At 33.3% G+C, this 20,426-nt stretch overlaps 2 protein-coding genes across 2 annotated transcripts in view; both read left to right on the top strand.

The window, feature by feature from the left end:
- The window catches only part of LOC145317714 (uncharacterized), a 36,865-nt gene that overhangs the window by 13,438 nt on the left and 3,001 nt on the right, over positions 1 to 20,426 (top strand). The window contains exons 10-14 of the mRNA XM_080158936.1: positions 13,482 to 13,706; positions 13,909 to 14,111; positions 14,608 to 14,691; positions 15,110 to 15,138; positions 15,754 to 15,840. Coding sequence (XP_080015062.1) covers positions 13,482 to 13,706; positions 13,909 to 14,111; positions 14,608 to 14,691; positions 15,110 to 15,138; positions 15,754 to 15,840 — 628 coding nt within the window. The remainder of the gene's footprint in view (positions 1 to 13,481; positions 13,707 to 13,908; positions 14,112 to 14,607; positions 14,692 to 15,109; positions 15,139 to 15,753; positions 15,841 to 20,426) is intronic.
- LOC145317716 (actin 205-like) lies at positions 443 to 3,536 on the top strand. Its single transcript, XM_080158937.1, has 4 exons — positions 443 to 528; positions 880 to 908; positions 1,829 to 1,979; positions 2,428 to 3,536. The coding sequence occupies exons 3-4, from the start codon at positions 1,854 to 1,856 to the stop codon at positions 3,430 to 3,432; spliced, it is 1,131 nt and encodes a 376-aa protein (XP_080015063.1). The 5' UTR covers positions 443 to 528; positions 880 to 908; positions 1,829 to 1,853; the 3' UTR covers positions 3,433 to 3,536.

The raw sequence follows: 20,426 nt of genomic DNA, 5'->3' as shown, positions 1-20,426 counted from the left end.
GTCTGAAGCTTAAGATCTCAGTAAAAGGGCAGGAATCTTCCCTTCACCATTAAGGTGCGAAGAAACTAGTATTTATATAATTAGAAATCAGTAAACCATTAAGAGGGATAAAAGAAAATTTATATTTCAATATGACTCCAAACCGGTTTTGACCCACCGGAAATGAGACGGATTCGGAATAATAAAGCATTGCTGAAGCTCATTAATGTTTCCATATGTCGTGCATATTTCAGAATAAAAAGTTAAGACTCTAGGTGGCTTGGTGTCGTTTCTGGTACTAGAACTCTCCACGCACCTTGAAAAACTTATGATTGCGGTATATTCACCCATCAGACAAACAATCAACTCTTTGAGATGCACGACCTTTGTATGAAAAGTCCCAACTGTACATGGTAACAAGTTGCGGGTATATATTTGAGAATTACTAATTTTTAGCATTTTTAGAGGCATGTTGGGGCAGGTGGGGCGTATGCCTCTATTGCTGAGACTCCAGTCTTACCCCATCATAGGAAGGGTGTCCCTGTACAGGTATTTTAATATTTTGTCATACCAAATCTCTTGGGGGTTTCCCCATAATTGATTAGTAGAGCAAAGAAACCTCCCCTTATATTCAAAAAATATAAATAACTAGTTTTTTTTGGTTGTTTGTTACTTTAGGCCAGTTTAGCTTCAGTGCTCGCTAAGCATTTTTAGGGAAAGCACTAATCTTTTTTTTATCAATCTTTCATCCAAAAAAATATTTCTTAAGATAAATATTGTTTCTGTTGATATTGTAAAAACAAATTGGCAAGGTAATATTTTTCTTCTGTTTTAAATAAAATAAAATTAAAGCTTTGTTAATTAGGGAAGACTTATCATTTATAAATAAATTTAATTTAGGATGTTGACTCTGCTTTTGGTTTCCTAAGGTAAATAATTGTTATTTATCGCATCGTATCATAAATAAATAACACCAGACAAATCTAAACCCCCTTTACTTTAAATTTATTTCAAAATAAGGGAGAGAGGGGTGGTGTAGTATTTCTATGGTCTACTATTTACTCTTAGGTAGGGTTGGGCCCGATATCCGGCCATTTTATATCATATCAGGCCGGATATGGAAACTATCCGGCTGGATATCCGGCATATAATCTTTTATATTTTACAACAAAATCTTTGCTATTTTAAATTTTTAATTGCTGTAATTTTCTTATTTTTGAAGCTAGAAGAACAATTTTTTCTAAATATGTTCATCTTTATGTAAATTTTATATTAAAAATCTCAAAACATAAATTTTGTTAGTTCATATGAGAGACAGGGAAGCAGGGGTGGTCCAGAGAACTATATTTAATTATTTTTGTTAGTTCATATGAGAGACAGGGGAGCAGGGGTGGTCCAGAAAATGGTTCAGACGACGATCGGATGCGCTACGTGTTGAGCCACGGTCGCGGGTTTTTTACTTTTTATATTACTAGCGGGCACGCCTCAAGCATCTAGGGGCTTTGTATTCAAAGGAGCAGAGACGGACTAGAAAATAGGTTTACACCAGCCTAAGATTTAAATCTGAAAATAAATTAACCTAAAACTATGTATAACAGGACCTATGTGAAGCTTCCTAAAAAATAAGAAACCAATTGGTTCAATTGAGGCCTTAAGCTTTCGTCTATAAAAAAATTTCTTCTTTATATAATAGGATTAAACAATACCAGTATTAGCAAGATTTTTAAAAATTTTTTTTTACCATGTTCTCCCTTTTTAAAATTCACCTTTCTATTTCTTTAAGTTTATTCACGTTAGTAATATTATTAAAAGTTTTTTATGTAGACGTTTTATATTTCTAATAATTTAGAGACTTTAGAAAAAATAAAAACACTATGTGTGACGACGAGGTAGCCGCTCTTGTAGTAGAAAATGGTTCTGGTATGTGTAAAGCTGGATTTGCTGGAGATGATGCTCCCAGAGCTGTATTCCCTTCTATTGTTGGCCGTCCCAGGCATCAGGTACAATTATAATCAAGGAACGGCAGTATTTTGCTATGGAACAAAAATTATTTTGTGGGTCACTACTCACTTTTCAACATTTATTTTATCAAATATTGTTTTCAGAGATATAAAGTGTACATCCCAAATAATAATACACAAAATTACCCCTCCTGTAGATAACAATTAGTGGTTGAAACGTTTGAACACTGAACTTAATGAACCAACCAATCAAAATTTACTAAAGCCCCCAAAGTTGTTAAGCAAACGAATAAGAAAATGTTATAATAAAACTTTGGGGATTAGTGTAATAAACAGCCCTTTGTCCCCTCTCTCTCTCTCTCTGATTGATTTTAAATACAGCATGTTATTGTATAATGATACCTTGAAATATTCCATTCAAGTTTTTGTAAACATTCTGCCTGCTTTTTCAAATTTTCTTGCTACTTTTAATATCATTTATTTCTAGGGTGTGATGGTTGGTATGGGTCAGAAGGATTCTTATGTTGGAGATGAAGCCCAGAGTAAGAGAGGTATCCTGACTCTCAAGTATCCTATTGAGCATGGTATCATCACTAACTGGGATGATATGGAGAAGATCTGGCACCATACTTTCTACAATGAGCTCCGTGTTGCCCCTGAGGAGCATCCCATACTCCTTACTGAGGCTCCCCTCAACCCCAAGGCCAACAGAGAGAAGATGACCCAGATCATGTTTGAGACCTTCAACTCTCCAGCTATGTATGTTGCCATCCAGGCTGTCCTGTCCCTTTACGCCTCTGGTCGTACCACAGGTATTGTTCTTGACTCTGGAGATGGTGTGTCCCACACAGTCCCCATCTATGAAGGTTATGCCCTGCCCCACGCCATCCTGCGTCTTAACCTGGCTGGCCGTGACCTCACTGACTACCTGATGAAGATCCTGATTGAGCGTGGCTACTCCTTCACCACAACAGCTGAGAGAGAGATTGTCCGTGACATCAAGGAGAAGCTGTGCTATGTTGCCTTGGACTTTGAACAGGAGTTGGCCACAGCTGCCGCCTCAACCTCACTGGAGAAGTCCTATGAGCTTCCCGACGGTCAGGTCATCACCATCGGTAATGAGAGATTCCGTTGTCCAGAGGCTCTGTTCCAGCCTTCCTTCTTGAGCATGGAGTCCTGTGGCATCCACGAGACTGTGTACAACTCCATCATGAAGTGTGATGTTGATATCAGAAAGGATCTGTATGCCAACACTGTCCTGTCTGGTGGCACCACCATGTATCCAGGTATTGCTGACAGAATGCAGAAGGAGATCACCGCCCTGGCTCCCTCCACCATCAAGATCAAGATCATCGCTCCCCCCGAGAGGAAGTACTCTGTCTGGATCGGTGGCTCCATCCTGGCCTCCCTCTCCACCTTCCAGCAGATGTGGATCTCTAAGCAGGAGTATGATGAATCTGGACCTGGTATTGTTCACAGAAAATGCTTCTAAATGAATATTAACATCAACTGCCATTGTTTTTATTTTGTTTTATTATGAAAGAACAACATATAGCTTTCATTTTGTGATAACTTGTAGTAAAGAAATATTTTCATTAACATTGTGTTATTCTATATTTTTAATTTAGATAAGGGCATTTGTGCTCATAGGCTAGCAGCACCATCGATAACGAATAGTTATTTATCAAAGACAGCTTTTTGCGGATAATAAATTGTAAGATTAATTCAAGATTATTCGCCACGAGGGGCTACAGGCAAGTGACAACAAAACTTATTCTTATGATTTTCATTTTATATTGTCTAAAATACGATCAAGGAACAAACGTACGTACAGACCATCGTTACAATGTAGTTACTCTACCAAAAAAAACCAAAAAAATCAAAACCGTCAAAGTATTTTTAAAGCGAAGCTTTTCTATAATTAGGGTCGGTCCGTCCGTCCGTACGTCCGTCCGAGACAGATAGCTTTTTTCGTTAATTTAGGCATGTTAGAATTGTCCTATCGATTTCAAACTTTGCATGGTGGTTTCTTTAGTAGTTAGGTAAGATTTAGAAAGCGTAGCAACTCTATAATCATAACAAGAATGTCCGTACGTTCATTTTAAACTTGTTGATTTATTTACTTTTTAACAACAAATTTTTATCTGATCTAATCATCCGATTGATCTAATTTTTGGTATGTTGATTCTTGAGACAACAAAGTATAATGTTATAAGCAAAGCAAATCTATAATCAAGTCCTAAAAATGTTAGTATGTTCATAAACATTATCCTGTATCAAGCAGTTTTTCAACAAATTTACTTACAATTTTGCTCCGATTCTTTTATTTTTATACATTTAAATTCTGACTATTCAGTTCTGACACTATACAAGTGTTAATGTCCATTTGTCCTACCGTTTCAGTGCTTCGCTTTTATGGATGTTGTCATCCTTGTTAGTGGAAATTTACATAAAAAGACTAAACGTTTCTGTTCCCTCTAGGGGTTTACTTTGTCCTCTGCTCCTCTCATCCTTCCTGTTTAGACATATTTTTATGACGTCACACATTACACTTTCTGTATCAACTTAAGTTTTAAAAAAATATTAAATTTATATCCAGTATGTCTATAAATCACGATATGCTTATAATTAAATAAAAACTTTTTTTTGTATTCAAATCTTTATTATGATTTAAAATAAAAACTTTTCAACTTATGCATTAAAAATTCATGCTATATGATGTTTTTATTATTTTTTTTACAAGTAAAACAATATAAATTTATTTGTATGATTAATTATTATTTGATTAGCAGGAGGTATTTTATGAATTATAATACAGGGTGATAAAAAAATGAAATGAAAACATATTGATTTTTAACTTTTTTAACAACAAATTTTTATGTAATATATTTATCCGATTGATCTGAATTTTGGAGTACTGATTCCTATTACAACAAGGTACAATATTATAGGCCAAGCATCTCTATAATCAAGTCCTAAAAATGTAAGTATGTCATTAAACAGTATTCTGTGTTTGAGAATTTTGCAAAAAATATTCATATAATTTTGTCAAAACTTTTATATTTATATTTTGCATATTCAGATTTGACACTCTACAAAAATTAATGTTCGTCTGTCCTACCGTTTCAGAGCTTCGCTTTTATGGATGTTGTCATCCTTGTAATCGAGTAAAAACATACAAAATATTTAAAACATCAAAAAAAAAATCAGCGCAAGGAAATATATGTTCAATATTATTCAAAAGATGTTAGGGATAGTTATTTATCGCATCGTATTATAGATAGAAAGCTTTCCGAGCATATCAAAATAAAAAATTATAAAATTAAAACCAGTTTTGTTAACCCTAAATTGCCGAAGGATAAAAATTTTTTAATACAGTCGCTGAGTAAATCCCACGATTTTTACAAGGAAATAAGGTTATTAAATCCTTATATGAAAGTAACAGGATTTAATCAGTAATTGTTTGTCTGTCTGTACCGAAGGATCTCGGTAACCACTGAACGGATATGGTTGTAATTTACAATGTTTCTCTCCTAAAATTAGTTTATTCTTTTGAATCCCCCCTCCCTCCCACTTGAGGAGTAACCACTAGTGATAAAAATAAATAGAGACCCTGTAATAAAAATATAAAGATAAGAATAAATTAAATCCTACTTGAAGGCTAATCATTCCCTTCTAATCACAAAGCAGTTCTTATCCAGGGAGGGAGGGGACATTGGGCTGTTTATTACACTAGTCCCCAAAGTTTTATAATAACGTTTTATTTTTTATTGGATTAACAGCTTTTGGGACTTTCATTGAATTTTGATTGTTTGGTTCATTAAGTTGGGTGTTTAAACGTTTAAACCACTCATTGTAATCTACAGAAGGGTAATATAGTGTATCATCATTTAACAGCAAATGTCTTATCCCTTTAGACCCCTGTGTCTTATCTCTTACCCAAACATGAAAAAAGTTATTTCTTGCAGTGATTATATATAACTAATTATATACATGTTATTTGTATCAAATAATAGTTTATAAAAATAATGTGTATATTATTATATTAGAATTGATGATGTAAATTAAATTCTAAAATGGGCAAAGGAGAAAGTGAGAGTGGGTGTTTTACATTTAAAACACTCGCTTTAGTGACGTTTATTATAACAGTGGTAAACTTCTTTTTAAAGCTGCAGCTACTCTTTAAATGAAGTATGCTCTACAGATCTTTCTATAGAGCAACTGAACATTTTGTGTTAAAAAAACCAAAAATTATATTTACTGCAAATGTTTTGATTGAATTTAATTTTATTTATCTATTTTCTTCTTTTTGAATCGTATTATATACAGGTTTCTCAGATATTAAAATGAAAATTATAAGATTAAAACCAGTTTTGTTAGTTTTGCTTCAGTTTTTTAATAGATTTTATGACATTCCAAAATTCCAGTGTGGCCCAGAATCTGATTGATTTTCGCTGAATCAATATCCGTTATGAAAATCCCTGTATCGTTTAGACACATTTCTTTTCTGCGAAAAGAATATAAACAGTTTTCTGTTATTTTGGCTTTCGACCCTTACGGACCGAACCAGAAGAAATCCTAAATTTTAAATTTCTTTTTAATTTAAAAATTGTGTATAGTGCTATAAGATAAATTATATTATGCGCGTCACCAAACAGGGATTAATTCTATCATGTTTATTTTTCTTAGACCATTTTTAAAAATAAGATATAATATATTATTTTTTTGTGGTGTAGGTTAGAGCCGATTTTACTCCGGCGGAAATTAATTGGATTATAAAAATTTTTTTTTTTGTAGAAACCGATCGAATTTTGACTAAAAAGATAATTTAAAAAAAAGTATTAAGATTTGAAATAAACAAAACTTATTTTTAGTTTGAATGTATAGCTGGATTAGCCTGTGGTTCATTTTATTTGCTTTACTATAATTGTGTAATAAAGGTAACGCTATTAATTTTTATATCAATAACTAGAGGATACGCTCCTAGAAGCCTTAAAAGTCACCTATGGGAATCGATCTTTTACTTTTAATTTTAGTTTTAAAAGTGGGTGGTAAATCGTTGATTTAGCGATTTCTTTTGGAAGTTGGAGATGACCTCCCCCAATTTATATTTCAAGATTTGTCGATAGTATGTTCATTACAGGATCTTTACTAAAATCACACTTCCTGATTTTACTCTACAATTACATCGTAAGGGGGAAATTCTCCTTCGATTTAAGTGATCAGAATCCAGAGCATCATCCGCGTGTAATGGGATGCGATACTCTGACACCCAAGGATATTAGGTTAAGTAACATCCATCAGACAACCAAGCCTTTGATTGCACGACCTTTGTCAGAGAAGTCCTAACTGTGCATGGTAATGAGTTGCGCCTGTTTATGAGCCAAGGCATTCCCCAACTCTTACTATTTATGTCACGCACCTGACAGAGCAGCAGTACAAACAATTTTTAACGTCTTTAGTTATGACACGGTTTCGACCCGAGATTCGAACCTATCACCTCCCCGGCGAAGAGCGTAAGCGCTAGGTGTTGAGCCACGATCGCGGGTTTCTGATTTTACTTTACTTGATTATTGTAGGAATGGATATATTATTACTTGGAGCTTACACCAGATTATCATAGAGTCTAACAAAGTGAAACTTTCAGCTGGCTGAAATATCAAGCTCCCCATCCAGCCCCTTTACCCCCTCCCCTCCTACTGGATGAACGAACTGACCAATAAATGTTAGGAAATAGCAACCTAAATTGAAGGCAATTTTTCCCCTGTCATAATATCCTTGTATATTCTACATCCATTGTATTATAGGTAAATAATGATGGAGAAAGTCTTGGTCAGGTCATCTACCTCAAATATATTGTAGGTAAAATAGTATTATTAGGGGGCCGTGGTTCAGCAAATTGTTTGTCAGAATCCAGGTCCCCTGTTCCTGGTTATTATTAGAAGCGAAGCCTGTCTATAACTCGTCAATTGGTCTGTCTGTCAAGTCTGCATACGAATTCCGATAAGTTTTAAGATGTGCTACATTCAAGATATTTCATTAATATCTCTCCTTTTTACCAATAATAAGTTTTGTCAAAAATTTTGAAAAAATAAAGTTGTCGCTAATTCTGCACTTGAAAAACTTGCATAGATTAAACATTCTTGAAACCTTTTTTCTTAGATTACATTTCACGTAGATGAAGTTAAAGTTGACTTTGTCTATCAGTCTGTCGTTCATGCATAAAAAGGCATAAAAGTTTTTTTTACAGAAAGGTTTCGTTGTTTCTATGAATTATTGCATTTTTATTAACTGACCATCTTCTCTACAACTCATTTTGTCTGTTTGTCCTATCATTAATTTTAAGGGTTCCACTAGTTAAAGATGTTGTCATCCTTGTTTATTTCTCTTTACTTTAAAAGTGCCCTATAAATATTCTTCATGTTGACTTTTATATTTAGGAGGTGGTCAGTGCACCTGGAAAGACAGTGATGTTCAAGTTGCTAGATACAATCCTAATGACCTAACTAAATCTGATAATATTGTCATATGGCAGGTAATTTTTTTGAGTGATTTTCTTTCTTTCTTTTATAAGCTACTAGCGGCTGTGCCCCTATCATATAGGGGCTCTGTTTCAAGGGGGTAGAAAGTAGTCTAAAACCATCCTGGGAGCTAAGTGCACCTTCCCTGAAAAGGAGAATTCAATTAGTTTGGTTGTTATTGAATATTTATAATGTATATATATACTTTTGTTTAGATAGTGTACATAGTTCTCTACTTATTCTGGATTATAACTGCCAGCGTTATTCCAAAATCTTTAAAGTAGGTTTTTTCATTAATAATAAATTTAACAAGGATGACAACATCCATAAAAGCGACACTCTAAAATCAAACGGTAGAACACTTGTAAATAAAATAGAATATTGATTTAAATGTAAAAACTTGTTGCAAAATTGCGTAAATACAGGATTCTGTTGAAGGACTTGCTTACATTTGTAAGATTTGATTATAGAGATGCTTTGCAAAATATTGTACCTTGTTGTCCTTAAGAAATCATTGTTTCAGAAATCATGTGATCACCCACGTTACAGTATCAAACAAAAAACTTTTTGTCCAAAAAGTTATGAAACAGCTTTTTTTGAAATAGACGTACAAACTTTTTGGTAACAATTATAGAGTTGCTACACTTTCTAAATTGTACCTTACAGTTATAGAATCATAATTCAAAGTTAAAAATCTGTAGGACAATTTTACAATGCCTATATTAATTGTCAAAAATATTTCAAAAATAAACAAAAAAAATATAATTCCAAAGTTAATGTAAAACCACTATTGTTTATTAATGTAGTTTAGACTTTAAAACCACATTTGATTTAAACAAATATATATTTTTTCGCAATACTAGATCATATGAATCTGAATCTTCAGGAATGAGACAATGCAAATGGCCGATAAATTAATGTACTTCCCCATTGATCATGCACAAAATTATCCATTCTGTACCTCACAATTGTTGGTTGAAACGTTTGGACACTCCAACTTAATGAACCAATTAAAAGTCCCCAAAGTTGTTAAGTCAACGAATAAGAAAACGTTTGTAAAAACTTTGTTGACTAGAGTAATGACCAACCTAATGTCTTCTCCATCCTTGACATGAACATGATTTCTCTTTAACATAACCCTATAATTGTAAGGAGACCCAACCTGTTCCTGGCGCCCTGGATATTTGTGACAGGTCTGATGATCATGGCCGACCTTATCTTCACCATCCTCTCCCTGACAGACCTGGGCAAGGACATCGAGGAAGGGTACCCGGAAATTTTCAATAAACATCAGGTATTAATTTTCTCGTATTCATTCGAATCCGGTGGATATGAACCGGTTCTCATCCATACGAAAAAACTATGTCTAGCCTCGTATTATATCCAGCTTTCTACGAATATAAAAATGTACAATCATAAGATTAAAACCAGTTTTTTTAAGCCCCTGCCTACGGCACCTCGGGGCTAAAAAAAACTGGTTTTAATCTTATAATTGTACATTCTATATCCGTGGAAAGCTGTTTATAATACGATGCGAGAAATAACTATTCCAGTATGGCTTCGAAACCGATTAATATCCGGTAGATTAGAACCGGTTCTTAGCCATACTGAAAAATGTGTAAAGCATCGTATTACAGACAATTTCCACGAATATAAAAATAAAAATCACAAAATCAATACCAGTTTTGTTATCCCAGGCCTTCGGTCACTCACGGTCAACAAAACTGGATTTAATCTTATAATTTTTATATTTTAATGTCCGCAGAAAGCTGTCTATAATAAGATACGATAAACAACTATTATATTTATAAATGAAAAGATTAATTTTTAAAGAATTATAAAGTTGTTGAATTATAATATAGAAATCTCTAAAGTAATATGTAGTTTTATCAAAAGCTATTTATCAATTAATAAAATACAGAGAATAATTACTTTTTTGTTGGTCCTACGGGACTGAAATCCCAGTTCAACATCAACAGGAAAGGAAATAATAGAAAGCTTACTCATTTGGTTTCAAAATGATTTAAAACAGAGATTTTTATCCTATAATGAATAAAATTGAAGGGAATTTTAGAAAAAAAGTTTTTATTTGGCCTGTGATAAGCATTAAAATTTATTTAATATTTAGGTTTGGTGCTTTCACTAAAACCTATTTTGTTGACTTCTGAAAACTCTTCTTCTCCCTTATTTTTGAGAAGAATGACTTTATTGCCCTGGCTAATTCCTATTGGGTGTTCTTTTAACCTAATTTCTAATAAGCATAAAAAATCAGTTTTTAAAAAGTTGAGGTCAAATCGGAGCTGGATCTTTAAATTATTTTAGCGGTGAGCCAGATCGGGGTGAGCCCACTTTCCACTAATGAGAGCATAGCATTTTATGAAATGCCGCGCTGTGATTGGCTGAAATTCGGCTCACCCCGATCTGGCTCACCACTAAAATGATTTAAAGATCCCGCTCGGGATTTGAGGAAAACTACCAAATATTTTTATCTCAAGGATATGAGCATTGTGTGCTTGGTTCTGTACTCTTGCAAGTCTGGTGTATTCTGGCTCATCAATGTTGTTCTTCTTGTCTGGGTTCTCAACTTTCTCATTGTCAATGTAAGTTTTTCTATAATGTCAGTTTTTTTATACTGTCTCATATGAATTATCAAATCTCTCAATGTCAATATTCTGATTAAAGTTCTCAATTTTAGTTCTAAATATCAATGTTTATTAAGAATATCTGATTGTCAACTGAAATTCTCCTAGTTTTTAAAAGCGAAGCTTTTCTATAATTAGGATCGGTCCGTCCGTCCGTCCGTTACGGAATGCTTTTTTCGTTAATTTAGGCATGTTATAATTGTCCTATCGACTTCAAACTTTGCATGATCGTTGCTATAATCGTTACCATAATGTCCGTACGTCAATTTTAAACATGTTATTTTTTTAACTTTATTAACAACAATTTTTATGGGATATAATCATCCGATTGATCTGATTTTTAGAGAACTGATTCCTATTACAATAAGGTACAATATTATAAGCAAAGCATCTCTATAATCAAGTCCTAAAAATGTAAGTATGTCCATAAACATTATCCTATATCAAGCAGTTTTTCAACAAATTTACTTACAATTTTGCTTTGACTCTTATACTTTTATATTCTGATTATTCAGTTCAGACACTATACAAGTGTTAATGTCCGTTTGTCATACCGTTTCAGTGCTTCGCTTTTATGGATGTTGTCATCCTTGTTCTATAATGTTAGTTTTTTTTTATACTGTCTCATATGAATTATCAAATCTCTCAATGTCAATATTCTGATTAAAGTTCTCAATAATTTAGTTCTAAATATCAATTGTTTATCATGAATATCTGATAGTCAACTGAAATTCTCCTAGTTTTTAATTTTAGTGTCTAATTGTCAATGTAAGCTCTCCTAGTCTTTTGTTTTTACTGTCAAATTGTCAATTGAATTTCATTTATTTGTAGCAAATCTACTCTATCATTATCTTTTTGGTTCGTCCGTCCGTGAGTCCACACCACTGTGGGGGAAATGTGATTTTATCAGCTGCTCAATTTAAAAAAATTGTGAAAGTTGTCGTTTTATGGGCTTCGTCAAGAAATACAATATCGTAGAATTTGCCAAGCCTGACTAAAGTGGCATCTAATTTAAGATAAATTGCTGATTTCCTTTGAGAATATAATCTTTTAAATGAAGCATTCAAGATACAACTTACTGTGTCAGGCAGTTTGGCAGTAAAATCTACCTATTGTTTGGTTCTTGTCTTTAAAAAAGATGTGACTCTGTTTTTCAGGGAAAATTAAACTATAGCCAAATAAATTTTGATTTAATTGCAGAAGGAGAAATCTGATAATGGATCCTTGTGGACAGATAAAAACTTTGATGACATCAAAAATGAGCTCTCCAGGTGAATCTTGTTTTTTCTTCTGATAGCAAGGATAGAAATAGAATAAATACTTTTCCAGTATGGCTTTGAAACCAATCAATATCCGCTGGATTAGAACCGGTTCTCAGCCAAACTGAAATAAAATATTTTCATTTTACTATCCATGGATAGCTGTCTCTGATACTATGCGATAAATAACTATTGAACTTATTTTCTTCATTGATGTTTCTAAAAGTGTTAGAGTTCGATTTGTTTCATAAGTAGCTTTATTTCCTAAGTGAAAAAGTACACAGATTAGTTGATGAATAAACTACAATAAATTTGAATGTAATTGAAGTGTTGATGATGATGATGAGAAAGGTGATGATACTCCCGATGGTGTTGATCATTCTAATGGCTCTGATCACGAGATGACTACAGGTTAAGATTATCAATATTGAATTTAAGAGTAGCATGCTTAACAAGGCAATCATGGAACATTTTGTCAGGGGCTGTGATTCAGCCAATCAATTCAATTTGAAATTGCCGAAAATTAAATATTTTGTTGGCGTAGAGTTGGCGTAAAACTTGTTTTTTGATGTAACTCAAAGAAAGTGGGTAAGGAGGGGGGGAGAAATAAGGGAAGAGGGTTGTGGAGAAGTTTTTCACTTAGAATTGTTGTCAGAATAGCATTGCCTAGTCCCTGCTTTTAGTAAATATCAATAAAAGAATTTTTTTTATATGGAATTGAGATGGGGTTTTAAATAAAGCTGTATTTTGAAGTTAGAAGATAATAATTTCTTAAAATAATTGATATCTTTTGGTAATACTTTATGATGATTTACAAAGAAATGTAAAAAAATATTTGATGACATCCAATATAAAATTGAAATCTCTGATTAATTGTAAAGGCACATCAATTGTTTCAGAGTAATGGTAATTTTATTACTTGGATTATCACGTACTATAATAAAGTGAACTTTTAGCTGGCTAAAATACCGATTTCCTCAATCCACTCCCATACCCCATTCCCTCGCCTTCTACTAGATAAACGAACTGACCAACAAAAGATGTTCGTGTCAGCAACCTAAATTTATGACAAAATTTCTCCTGTCATAATATCCACGTATATTCTAGATCCATTTTCAGAGTTTAGGGAGAATGAAGCACCCAAATCTGCATATCCTCCCCAGACCATTCCACATCACACATATGCAGATCCACAGCAGGGTCAACACCACAACAGACGACAGAATGGTACAGATCCCCTGAATGGATATGTCATAAATCCTGGCGGTCACCACAGGGCTGCCTATGACAATAATGGATACCTACCTGACAACAGGCATAGCGAAGGAGGATATAATCCAGGAATGGATTTATTATTACCTGGATGTTGTACTCTAATAAAGTGAAACTTCCAGCTGGCTAAAACAACGATACCCTCGTTACCCCATCCCCTCCCCTTCTACTGGATGAAAAAAAAATGTCCAATAAATGTGTTAGCAACTTAAATTGACGACAATTTCCCCCTTTCATAATATCCAAGTATATTCTATATCCATTAATCTAGGAAGTAATGCTGAGCGTCCACCACAGGCAGGATATAAACCTGACAGACATAATATTGGATATCAACCAGAGAGACCGAGTGACAGATACCAACGGCCTGACAGACAGAATAGTAGAAACCAGATGCCAGAAAGTCCAAATGGAAGGTTTCAACCAGAAAAGCCTAAATCTTTCAAGGACAAAATCAAAGAAACTAAGGAAAATAAGGTAAACAATTAATATGTTTTTAGAAATTGTGGATCTAGTACAGCTCACAATAAAATTAAAATAAAGTTATTAAAAATTGTGGATAAAATGTTCCTAGTAATGATTATTTCCAAAAATGAGATGAGCGTTACCAGGATCATTTTAACGTAAACTGCACTAGATCCGGAATTGTTACTGTTTATCAATAAAGCAATATTTCTATAATGCAAAGTACTAATATATCTGTCTTTCCACCTGTCTGAAGCTTAAGATCTCGGTAAAAGGGTAGGAATCTTCCCTTCACCATTAAGGTGCAAAGAAACTAGTATTTATATAATTAGAAATCATAAGAGTGATGAAAGATAAGATATTTTTCAATGTGGCTAAGAACCGGTTTTGATTCAGCGGAAATGAGTCAAATTCGGAATAGTAAAGCATTTCTAATGCCATACAGTGCAGTGTTTCCAAATTTCATGCATATTTGAAAATTACTGATTTTTATAATTTTTTTTTGTAGAGGCATGTTGGGGCAGGTGGGGCGTATGCCTATATTGCTGAGACTCCAGTCTTACCCCATCATAGGAAGGGTGTCCCAGTTCAGGTAATATTAATATCCTCGGCGGCTTCCCTCAAATTGTTAAGTCAATCATAGCCCGCCTCCCTTATTTTGAAATAATTAGAAAATAAGAGGGGGTAGTTATTCTTTGGTTAGGTTATTTTGAGTACAGATTAGCCCCACAGGGGCAGGACTCAGGCATAGAAACATCTACCCACTTATTTTCAATTTATTTCAAACATAAGAAGTAGGGGATTCAGTGCTCGCTTGGTATTTTTAGAGAAAGCCCCAATCTTGCTTATATCAATCTTTCACCCAAAACTAATTTTTACGAGAAATATTGTATCTGTTAATATTGTAAAAACAAATTATTTAATACATTTCTTCTAATTAAAATCTTATAAAATTATGCTTTTAAATCTTTGTTAATTAGGATAGATTTGTCATACTAGATTTATTTTAGGATGTTGATTCTGCATTTGGTTTCCTAAGGTAAATAATTGTTATTTATCGTATTACAGACAGCAGATATTAAAATGAAAAAAAAAGATAAAACACTTTTGTTAGCCAGGGCTATAAAACTGAAATTAATTTTATGATTTTTATTTTGATATTTGTAGAAAATTTCTGTAATACGATGCTATACATTTTTCGATTTCATAATATTTTTGGTGTTTTTTTATTCATGCTTAACCCCTGCGGCAGGCACTAATCCTGTGGGGCTTCCCTGTACCTAATATACCTAAACTAACCTAACCTAGCCTAAAGTAATAAATAACACCAGACAAATCTAGACCCCCTTTACTTTAAATCTGTTTCAAAATAAGGGAGAGAGGGGGGTGTAGTGTTTCTATGGTCGACTATTTACTTTTAGGTAGGGTTGGGCCGGATATCAGGCCATTTTCAATATCCGGTCGGATACCGGATATTGAAACTATCCGACTGGATATCCGGCAATCTTTTATATTTTACAACAAAATCTCTGCTATTTTAAATTTTAAATGGCTCTAATTTTCTTATTATTGAAGCCAGAAGAACAATTTTTCTAAATATGTTCATCTTTATGTAAATTTTATATTAGAAATCTCAAAACATAAATTTTGTTAGTTCATATGAGAGACAGGGAAGCAGGGGTGGTCCAGAAAATGGTTCAGAAGCATCTCTTCCAGGATCAAACATTGTCAACGGTAGAAGGTAACCTTTTTAAATCATACCTTGAAATAAAAACAAAGAGTGAACTAGTGGACCTCTTTACTTGGCTGTTGTAACTCTTACTTAACCCAACCTAACCTTACCTAAAATAATGTTATTCTTTCTTGTTAAATTATTAAATTAGTTCTTTTAAGCAAGTTTTATGAAAACTTTTCAGTATTGGAACACAGGTTGGGAAGGGAAGGGGCATTGGGCTATTTATTGTACTGGTCCCTTAAGTTTTATAATAACTCTTTTTATTCATTGACAACATTGAGGACTTTTATTGAATTTTGATTGGTTGGTTCGGTAAGTTGAGTGTCAAAACGTTTGAACCACTAACTGTAATCTACAGAAGGGGTTAATTTTGTGTATCATCATTGGGAATGTACATCAATTCATCATCCATTGTCTTATCCCTTTAGATATCTGGATTACACCTCATTGTTCTTTGAAAAACATGCCTACCACATTTTTCCTGTTTTTTCATATTTGAAAATTTGGATCTAGTGCAGTTCATGGGAAAGTGTTCCTGGTAACGATTATCTCCAAAAATCTATCTATAATACAAAGTAGAATGATGTCCGTCCGTCTGTCTGTCCGTCCCTTAAGATCTCGGTAACCACTGAACCTATTGGATTCTACTCTTCAGGGAATATACCTACTGGTCCTGTGGTGGTTTTAGGCTATTTTCTTGGGGGGGTGGGACACCCCCAACTCCCCCAAAAACAAAAAATCCCCCCCATTTTTTTTTGCTAAAGATTTTCTTGGTCCTTTTACGAAGCCGCTAGTAAACTTTAAAGGAATCAAGCGATCAAACGGCTGAACGTACATGTTATGCCTGCATAAAATAATCTGGAATAGTCAATATCCACTGATGCACAGGAAACCTTATATGAAGAAAACACGCTTAAAATAAGTCTTTTCGCGCATTAATGTATGCCGCGAAATAACTGTACACTTTTGAGTTATTGCTATTCCATCTTATTTGAAGGCCTCTTTTTGTCGGTTAAAATTTTGTGCGCAAAAAGTATAAACGTTTAGAAGCTTTCTAAGTTCATAGATTTTTGGAGATAATTGTTACGAGGAATATTTTAGCGTGAACTGCATTAGATCCGAAAATTTTTTAATGTGAAAAGTAAACAAGTGTTGGATTGTATTTAATTGAAAAATCTCTAGATATAAGAAAGGAATGTTCATATGCAAAGTGCAGAATGCGACTTTCGGCACAAAGTTAGAATACAATGCAACAAAAATATTTGATGAAAAAGCAAATTTCTGTAATTTATAAATAACCGACTTTCACAATTAAAATAAAAATTTGTATCACTTTATTATATACATGAAAGATAAGTCATGTGTATTTTATGTGAGTATCAGCTACTCTCTGTATATTATATATTTATGTTGTATTAACACCACACCATGAGTATGGGTATTGTATGTGAGTTTCAGCTACTGCCTGCATATTATATATTTGTGATGTATTGACACCACACCATGAGTATGGGTATTGTATGTGAGTATCAGCTACTGACTGTATATTATATATTTATGTTGTATTGACACCACACCATGAGTATGGGTATTGTATGTGAGTATCAGCTACTCCTTGAATATTATATATTTATGTTGTATTGAAACCACACCATGAGTATGGGTATTGTATGTGAGTATCAGCTACTCCTTGAATATTATATATTTATGTTGTATTGAAACCACACCATGAGTATGGGTATTGTATGTGAGTATCAGCTACTCCTTGAATATTATATATTTATGTTGTATTGAAACCACACCATGAGTATGGGTATTGTATGTGAGTATCAGCTACTTCTTGAATATTATATATTTATGTTGTATTGACACCACACCATGAGTATGGGTATTGTATGTAAGTATCAGCTACTGACTGTATATTATATATTTATGTTGTATTGACACCACACCATGAGTATGGGTATTGTATGTGAGTATCAGCTACTCCCTGCGTATTATATATTTGTGTTGTATTGACACCACACCATGAGTATGGGTATTGTATGTGAGTATCAGCTACTGACTGTATATTATATATTTGTGTTGTATTGACACCACACCATGAGTATGGGTATTGTATGTAAGTATCAGCTACTGACTGTATATTATATATTTATGTTGTATTGACACCACACCATGAGTATGGGTATTGTATTAGAGTATCAGCTACTCCCTGTATATTATATATTTATGTTGTATTGACACCACACCATGAGTATGGGTATTGTATGTAAGTATCAGCTACTGACTGTATATTATATATTTATGTTGTATTGACACCACACCATGAGTATGGGTATTGTATGTGAGTATCAGCTACTCCCTGCATATTATATATTTATGTTGTATTGACACCACACCATGAGTATGGGTATTGTATGTGTGAGTATCAGCTACTCCCTGCATATTATATATTTATGTTGTATTGACACCACACCATGAGTATGGGTATTGTATGTGAGTATCAGCTACTCCCTGCATATTATATATTTATGTTGTATTGACACCACGCCATGAGTATGGGTATTGTATGTGTGAGTATCAGCTACTCCCTGCATATTATATATTTGTGTTGTATTGACACCACACCATGAGTATGGGTATTGTATGTGAGTATCAGCTACTCCCTGAATATTATATATTTATGTTGTATTGACACCACACCATGAGTATGGGTATTGTATGTGAGTATCAGCTACTCCCTGAATATTATATATTTATGTTGTATTGACACCACACCATGAGTATGGGTATTGTATGTGAGTATCAGCTACTCACTGCATATTTCAGGAATAGTGGCATTTCAAATTGAATAAAAACTGGAGCCTGGGCTTATGAGACTCTATTCTGATTGTTTATTGGGTCTTAGCTAATAGCGTCGGAAGTTTTTTTATTTATTACCCTAACAACTTTTAATTGGTTGGTTCATTAAGTTTAGTGTCAAACCTCTAATTGTAAACGATAGAAGGGGTAATTTTGTGTATCAACATTGGGGATGTACATAAATTTATCGGCCATAGTCTTATCCCTTTAGATCCCTGCAAGTATGCACATTTTTTCTGCAAAACTAACACACAAACTCCAACAATTTGCAATAACTAATACATCACACATACACACACATGTAAAAGTCACACACACACATTTCAATAAGTCATACACACATACACACATGAATATGTCATACATACACACACATACACACACATACACACACATACACACACATACACTCACACATACATACACACATTCACACACAAATACACTCACAACACAAATTTAGATGTAAATAAAGCATCTTTTTTTTATCTGCAAGAGTTAATAAATGTTGCAAATATGCTTTATATGTTTATTTGTTGTTGGTAAATATAATACAAATTTATCTTCTGTATATCAATTAAGTTAGATTTGTTATTTTTACCAACAATTAATCTATGTAAAGTTCTGCCTTTGTAGCCATTTATGGAATAGAGAAGTGTAGATATTAAACTGCCATTGTAATCCATCTCTTTGAAAAACTCCTTGAAAATAATAAGGGGCGGTTTTCTCACATATTGTATATGGACTACAAATATCATTAGTATTTGAAAAAGTTTCGATATTCATTTATAGGTATGAGTGAAATAATCTGGTATTTTAATTTTGGTATATAGAGGAATATAATCTTTCTAAAGTTTAAACTTATGAGACTTAAAACAATAAGTTTTAAAGATTACAGACCTTCTATTTTAATCTTTGTGCATCTTTAATTTATTTTCAAGTAAGTTGGGAGGGTTGTTGTCGTAAAAAACATTGTTTGAAATATTTTAGATTTCCTCCCCTCCCCCCATTAAAGTTCACCCCCAAGAGTTTAAGGGGTTAAACCCACAAACCCTCCGAAACCAATACTTTCCTTAGGAGGCTACTTTGTCCTGAAGCTACATACTTTTTCCGAAGCTACTTTGTCCGATGCTAATTTGTCCGATGCTACTTTGTCCGATGCTACTTTGTCCGATGTCCCCAATTGCGAAATTGTACCCCCTCCCCCCTCCATTCCACAAAAAAACTTTGGTTTTGTTATCATTTAGAATTTAAGGACTGATGTGTGTTTAAAGTTAATACCTATGTAAAACTTGGCACTGCACACACTCTTACTACCAACTTCAACTTTAGATAGACATTAGAGCTAGACACAAAATTACATTAAAGGAAACCAAAGTTTGGTTTTAAGTAGATTTCTACAATCTATAATATTCTATTTTTTTTTATTAAAAATCTTTTCATAATTAAATAAAATCTATAAAATTTATATATTTTAAGAAAGCAACCTGAAATATATTTCAGAAGTAATCTTAGTAGTAACGAAGACTCTTTTATCTGCCCCCAAAAGTTCATTTTTGATTGATTTTGATTGTTTGTTACACCTTAGAACTGTGTTTCTCATATTACTTTTTTGTGGAATTTTAAAAAAACTGTAATGCTGTTAAACTCTAAAATATATTATATTGTACATATACATTATACATACTATCAAAATGAATATAGTATGTACATGGATATATTGACAA

The sequence above is a fragment of the Acartia tonsa genome, chromosome 4 (genome assembly GCF_053477335.1).
Source record: "Acartia tonsa isolate MP-2025a chromosome 4, ASM5347733v1, whole genome shotgun sequence".
Classification (NCBI taxonomy): domain Eukaryota; kingdom Metazoa; phylum Arthropoda; class Copepoda; order Calanoida; family Acartiidae; genus Acartia; species Acartia tonsa.
Note: the sequence above shows the minus strand (reverse complement) of the source record. Positions and strands in the feature narration are given on the sequence as shown.

Coding starts and splice junctions, on each gene's coding strand:
- LOC145317716 (XM_080158937.1), top strand. CDS start 1,854: ATGTGTGACGACGAGGTAGCCGCTCTTGTAGTAGAAAATGGTTCTGGT. Junction 1,980..2,427: donor TTGGCCGTCCCAGGCATCAG/GTACAATTATAA, acceptor ATTTATTTCTAG/GGTGTGATGGTTGGTATGGG.